At 28.8% G+C, this 7459-nt stretch overlaps 2 protein-coding genes across 2 annotated transcripts in view; one reads left to right on the top strand and one right to left on the bottom strand.

Annotated features, from left to right (window-relative positions):
• The window catches only part of LOAG_18248 (lung seven transmembrane receptor family protein), a 6179-nt gene extending 3503 nt beyond the window's left edge, over window positions 1-2676 (top strand). The window contains exons 11-14 of the mRNA XM_020450912.1: window positions 822-896; window positions 1239-1380; window positions 1761-1909; window positions 2307-2676. Coding sequence (XP_020305361.1) covers window positions 822-896; window positions 1239-1367 — 204 coding nt within the window. The 3' untranslated portion in view covers window positions 1368-1380; window positions 1761-1909; window positions 2307-2676. The remainder of the gene's footprint in view (window positions 1-821; window positions 897-1238; window positions 1381-1760; window positions 1910-2306) is intronic.
• Window positions 2677-3857: 1181 nt separating this feature from the next.
• LOAG_11022 (hypothetical protein) lies at window positions 3858-4838 on the bottom strand (the record flags this gene model as incomplete). Its single annotated transcript, XM_003146545.1, has 4 exons — window positions 3858-3941; window positions 4123-4191; window positions 4564-4653; window positions 4752-4838. Coding segments are annotated over 4 exons (330 nt in total), but the record flags the coding sequence as incomplete, so codon positions are not given.
• Window positions 4839-7459: the final 2621 nt, after the last annotated feature.

Below are 7459 nucleotides of genomic sequence, written 5' to 3'. Positions count from 1 at the left end.
GAATTATTTATTGATTGTATCACCGAAAGATAATTGTGGTTGTTGATACCTGCAAACTTATGAGAATAGCTTTGCATCATTTTATCGGTTTCATTCATTTCTTTTTTTTCTACAGATTAAAAGGTGCACTCTTATTTGGAACAATTATTCTAATTGGTACGGGATATACGTTTTTCAAGAAATTTTTGACTGATCGTGACAGGAAATTGTTTGTAATTGTTCTACCACTTCAGGTTAGTTTATTCCGATAGCGTTTTGTGCTGGTTTTTGGGTTATTGATAATGTTTTATGATTTAAAATGTCAGAAGTTGACAATAATTCCAAGTACAGCAGTTATGGTTTCATTACATCGTACAATTATTACTTTATTGTAAGATCGGAATTTCATTACATCGTACAATTATTACTTTATTGTAAGATCGGAACGTGACAGTCGTCATGAAGTAAAAATTTAGACATTGAATACTGTCGCAAAGTTGAGACAAATGAAATTTCTATGGGAAGGAAATTGATTAATATGCTTGGATAAGGTGATTTGAAGTTACTTTTATTTTCAAATTCGAAACTTAGCGAAGTATATTTCCGACAGATGATATGAATGGTGAGGGTACTGTTGTATGACTTCTGTTTAACATGATCCGGGTGAAAAAGTACCAATGATTGATATGTGGTTAAATTGAGCAAGAGAGTTTGATAGGTCTCTCGATGTGTACCTTTTTAGGAAGATTAGTCCTCTAGTGCCGATTTAGTTATCTCGTTGAAATTATAATTCAAATGTTATTGAAGCTATTCTTATGAATTATATGAATTTGTTGCTGTAGGTAATCGACAACGTTGCAATGATTATCATTGAAGAAAGTGAATTCGGGGAACAAGGCTATCAGTTCTGGCTACAAGTATTCATATTTTTCGATATTGTTTGTTGTTTGGCAATAATTTTTCCAGTCATATGGTATGGGTCGTTGTTCGTTACTTTTCTATCTATCATTTACATTTAAAGAAGAAATTGGAGATGTTGGAAATTCATTTACTACCATGCATATTGATTAAGTAGACTCGAAGGGTCGAATTGATCCATACTAAATGAATTGAAATAAATAGGGCAGGATCGATTTCAATCACTTTTTGTAAAATTTGATTAAACTGGCTGCAATTCGAGCTAACTGACGAAAATGAGTTAAAATGGATTTTCGGCTCGTAAAAATAAATATATTTGTGTTTACACATATGTTCTTCAGGTCGATGCGCCATCTACAAGAAGGTGCTCGAAGCGATGGAAAGACTGCTTTCAATTTAGAGAAATTAATATTATTTCGACATTTCTATCTAATCATAATTGGTTATATCTACTTGACTCGTGTAGTTAGATTCATAATTGAGGTTAGTATTTTATATTCCCACTCATTTCTTCATCAGAAATATATTTCTTAATTTTCAAACATTTTTTTTATCTGCAGTGTTCATAAAATTTTCGAAACTATCCGAATATTTGCTTGCTTTACGCAACATAAGGTGGCTTTTTACTAAAAATTTGGAAAATTTACAAATAGCTGTTGGGTAGCCTTTTTTTGATATTTTGTATAATGATGCGTTCTACCTCATTTGTGAAATAGTATCACATTTCCTTGCTCATTCTGAAATAAAACTTTAGTCTTGGATTATTGCGAAGGATGCCATACCATGTTTTCGTAAAAGAAAAAAGCACGAACTTTGATTGTTCTTGCTTGATGGAATTATTATAAAGGAAAACAAGATTTCAGGCAGTGGTGCCGTTTAATTATGACTGGATAACTGATTTTGTGGTTCAGTTCTCAACACTTTTGTTTTTCTTAACTGCTGGCTATCAATTTAGGCCACAGGAAAGAAATCCGTATCTAAAATTGGCTCAAGAAGATGACGACGGCGAAGCGTATGTTACTCCTTTAATGTTTTTTGTTCAAAATTTCAAAAAATTTTTTTTCGAAATTTTTTTTTTCAAAAATTTTTTTTTCAAAATTTTGAACATCTCCCTTTTTCTTAAAAATTATACAATATAATGGTGCTAAAGATAAGGAGGAGTACAAAAGGAAGAATGAAATACTATCAGTGTAACATTCTTCCCAAAGATTACTTATTCAGCAAATCGTTTATTTACCAAACAATGTTATCTATTGCAAATTATCATGTTTATTAATTTGCTTCCTAATGTTCAAGAAAAATAAGGAGTTCCTTAGCACGTACAATGTGAAGTTTGAAGTACGGTGTCTGAAATTTTGTCATTCAATAATGAATGGGTTGCAACAGTGAGTATTGTCATTCAATTGCAGGTTAACAAAAAATGGTATTTTCGAGAATATTTCACGTCTGAAACGAATCTCTATACGTGATGAAACTCTAGATAACATACCCGGTATTGTAAGCGGAAATGATGCCGATTCGGAAGATAGCGCTCCAGAAGATATCTTCCATGAACGAGGAACGAAATCGTTACCGAAAGCATCAGTGCTTTGAATTTGTGGTGAATTTCATGGTTATGAAGTACTGCTCACCATAATTTTTCGTCAAATTATTTAAGATTCTATTTATTAAATATATGAAAGCTGTTCTGGAACAAAGAACGTGTATATGCTGCAAAGCAATTTATTAAGTAATATGTATTTTTTGTCTTGGAAGTCCTGGTTACAAGTTCATTGCCAACGCATAGTAATGGGTTTTTTTCTTTACTTTTCTTCTTTCTTTCATTCAGTTGAGTTATTAGTAGCGCTCTTCTCTTTGCTGATGTACATCCGAGAATGGAATCAACTCTTTTCGCATTCATTATTTTATTTTGTATGATTTAAATCTGTGCAATTCAATTTTTGAAACACGGGCCTAAAACTTTCATTTAATTCATTCACTTTCTAAAAATTATGCATTTATTGCGTTTTCTTAGATAACCGTCTCAATTTAAAGTTATTACATTAAGTTTTGTTAATTTTGGTCTCGAGAAAATCTCTTACAGTTCCTACGTCATAGATTTGTCATATGATGATGCGCGCATCTCGTACTTTCAATATTCATTTCAGTCAAAGTCTTCGGAACATAATCAACAGCTAGGATTAAAAACATCTGAATGATATGATAAGCATATGTAAATACTGACATTTATGTTTTCTTCATGTTTTATTTGTATTTATTGGAATAAGGATGATTCTTTCCATATTCCAAAATGTTTATACAAATTTATTATTACTTATGTAATATTTGTAATGTTTTCGTAACAGATTTGTTGTTTATTAATCATCATTTCCTGTTAGATACAGGAAACTAAAGCAAATACGCAAAACTATGGGTGTAAATTAAGATAAAGCTTATTAAAGTTCAAGATGCAATGAAATTGCACATGTTTCCTTTGCATTCATCACTAATTATAACTTGTTTATTTTTGTATAATTTATTAATCACAATCTCTTCCAATATCTTTACTTTTATACAATTTATTCTTGTACAAATTAATTGCTATTATTGCAATTAAAGCTGTGTATAGTAGTATTAGATCTCTTGCCTTTTCATTTTTTTTTTTACCTCAATTATCATATGATAAATACCTTTTATTAAATAACAAAGAGCGGCAGTTATCTTTTAATTGTTGAGAAGTCTACGAATGGTAGAGGTATCAAGGATTCGGGTTTTGGAATGAAATGATTAAAGGGTAATTGAGTTAGTAGCTGATTTGAGTGGTGGTAATGGGATAGTGTATATTTACCTTTTATCAGATATTGAAGTTTAAATTAAAACCTCGTAAAGTCCCATGGTGGCATTTTTCCTTTTCTAAAAAATATTTTTGTTTTATTTCTGATTTATACAAAATTATCATTTGTTCCATTTGAACATTTGATTTATACACATGTAATATTACGCAACATGAAGTTTTGGCGCATATTCTGATAATGCATTCGTGCCAGATAGCCACGAACTCGACTCTGAAATTAAATTTGAACAAGAAATTAAAATATTTGTCATTTTCATTAGCAAACAAGGAAAAAGTAGAAGAGGAAGTCCACTTCAGAACAAATTTCGTTTCATAGACATTTGTCAAACTTGCAAGAATTTGTTTAGAATTTTTCTCCCATTATTCTCTTACAACTCGAAATAAGTGCCCACTTGTATGACAATTGCTGCTTGTTGATATCTTTGTCGCTTCTTACGATTAATATAACCACGATAGTATCTCTGAAAAGATTTTATCCTCCACCAAAAACTCCATTATAATTGTGGAAATATATAGCAGATGGAATAGTAGGCAGCAATTAATTTTACGAGAACATTAATTAACGATAAACTAAGTTCAAGACATAAACAATCATTTAGACGGAAAATCGTAGAAAAAAAAAAAATCAAATAAATAACTAATTGAATATAGTGTAGGATTTTTAAACCATTTTCAAATTTTCCTTCCAATCGATAAATTATTTTAAAAGCCAACTTCATTAGCCAATCAATCTTTTCATTCGGTAATTAGTGCATGCAAGAAGGAAATTTGCAAGAAAACGAAAAATTCCACCAAAATCTATGTTAGTTCATTTTTATTTATAGCTATATTACCTGTATTATACAAGCTGCCTTTGCTTTCCTATCTGCTTCTAAGCGTAATTTTTTCAATTCCTTTCGCGCCAAATACATCCGATAAGCTCGCTTAAAATTAAAGTTTCATTTGAATTCGTGTTAAATTGAATTGAAATAACGATTTAAAATTAATCAATATAATTAAAAAGAGAACAACAATGATAAACCTGTATAATAGTAGCTGCTTGGCTTTCCCTAACAATCATATCAATTAATGTACAACTTCCAAAGAATCGTGAATTCGATGCTGGAGTCTGAAAAATCAATGAGCTCAGTTTAAATTTAAAATTGAAATTCAATTCTATTTAAAAAATATCAAATTTCACAGGTTGCAAAACATACTTAATCATATTAGTTGATCATAGTATTAGAAATTATCAGTGAAAAAGGGAAATGTATGATGTGATAGATTTGTCACAAGACCTCTAACACAGTGTCATCAATATGTTAGTAGCATTCCAGTCAAAAATAATGTTAATACTCAGAAAACTCTTTGAGATAAAAAATAGCAGATATTCTTAAAACTTTTCGATAAAAAAGATGAATTGTAAAGCAATCGATAAGCAATGAATTTATCAAATATTACTGTTACAGGAATCGATCCCATAAATTTAAAACAAATTTAATGAGAATAGAATGCTCCAAATTATCTTTCATGAAATTCTTTCGTGAAATACCTTCATTATCTATAACTTTTTCCTTCATTCTTGTTCATTCACTTAATAATTAATTAATTTTATTTTGTTCACAAATTAAAATAGGAAATGTATGTTTGCTTTTGTAGGTTCAGAATGTAATTGAAATTGATCACTAGAATTGATTGATATCAATTAACTAGTTCTTCAATAACATTTAAACATAATTTGAATAAAAAAAAAAAGAAAAAAGAAGGCTAGTTGACATTTGGTTTATTTCTCGGTGTGACAGTCTCATGCATGATCATTTTTTCACATTATTGAAATTCTGATGAACAAAGTGGATCGATCTTTTAGTGTAGAGCAAAAAGTAGTTAAACATACCATTCTATTTTATTCATTCCATAAACAAAGAAAAAAACAATTTCAATTTTTTGATGATATCGATGAATGCATTGCAAATATTATTGGGATGAAAAGTTTGGGGGGAAAAAAGAGGCACATAAGTTACATATAGGTTATTAAACATCCCCTAATTAATCGCTAATTAATTAATTTAATTAAAAGCAAATCTCTAATCAATTAATTTAATTAAAATTAATTAATTAACCTCTAATTAATTAATTTAGTTAAGAATAAATAAAAAAAAGTATGAATGAAGTGGTATAGAGTTAGTGGAAGATCAAATAAACCAAATATTCTTCTGGAAAATAAAAATCGATCAACTACTAACTTTGTCATTTAACGATTATCAATATTTGAAAAAAAAAATAAAAGCCTTTCATATGTGTAAACATTGGATGTTAAACAGGTCTATCAATTTCATTATATGATAAACTTATAATGTTTAATTGATATCAACTAGAAATGAACATGAAGAACAATTTATAAGCATGAAAAAAAAAGAAAAATGACAGACTTACAGTGATTGGTTGAAATTGTTTCATATCTATACACCAATAGTTGATTTATTTGATCCACCGATAATATGGTGATCAAAATTGATAAGTAATGATTAAAAAGAATGCTTTTATTATATTTTGGATGTACAGTTCTGGAAAAAAAAATCTTATTTAATTTAAAAAAATAAAATGGAATAAAAATGGATAAATAAGAAGTGTAAGAAGCTTTAGAAATCAAATGAACCAAACGGTACACTTGAGCTTATCCTAAATTTATTAGCTTTGTGTTCGGTAAATCTTTGAAATTTGTCTCGGTAAACAATTTTTTTTTTCATCTCTGTTTACTCAATAAATAAAACGTATGTATGAAGCAATTAGATCAAATAAAAGCAATTATTTTAAGAGAAAATAGTACGCAGCCTACCAATTTATCTTTTCCTAATAAATTTTGATGAATTATAGGATGTAATTATGAAGCATAGTTGGATACAGAAAAAATGTTAAATTACTAGTTGAAATGAAGAAATGAGCTCATATAAGATGAGAAATATATCTTTTATAGATCTATCATATTATCACCTAATTATCAGGATCACAACAATTTTCTGGAATCTTTCAAATTATTATTTAGATTGAAACTTCAAAGGAAAAAAAAATCCCTTCTTCATTTTTCTAACTACATTTGGAATCACTTATCATTCAGTAAATGTTTAATGGATTGATCGAAACAATCTTCTTAACTTATAAATTTTAAACCAAAAACTTGTTACAATAGCATAACATTGACTGTCTGATAATAATGGCATAATATTCGACTTACATTCCGTATTATTCCGAGCTTAATCATCCTTTAAAAAAACAAATTTGTTGTCGAAAGGGCAAATGGAAGCATAGGAAATATGTATAACCGATCGAATGGATCCATTAGTGAAAAGGGAAGGAAGGAAAGTCATTTTTAAGTTGGAAAGTCGGTAGCTATGAAAGAATGAATCAGTTTACCAACATCTACCCCTTTAGTTTAATGTTTGAAATCATGTGTCACTTTATTGGATGATTTTCATCGAGTAACATGGACAAAATACTGATTGCATTCTAGTGCTTTCTAATTGTTTACTACAATAGTTTTTATCTTTCGATACCTTGAACTTCAGAATTTTCTCCTCTTGAATTCCATCCTAGTTAGTGTTTTTTCTTCTTATAGCTAAATGTTTTTCAAACATTCGACAAACATGAAAGCATGAAAAATTTTAATGTGATATGTCAAACAGTGACGTAAACATGTATATATATATATATATATATATATATATATATATATATATATATATATATATATAT

The sequence above is a fragment of the Loa loa genome (genome assembly GCF_000183805.2).
Source record: "Loa loa unplaced genomic scaffold supercont3.237, whole genome shotgun sequence".
Classification (NCBI taxonomy): Eukaryota; Metazoa; Nematoda; class Chromadorea; order Rhabditida; family Onchocercidae; genus Loa; species Loa loa.
The sequence above is the reverse complement of the archived record's forward strand: the minus strand, read 5'-3'. Positions and strand labels throughout refer to the sequence as shown.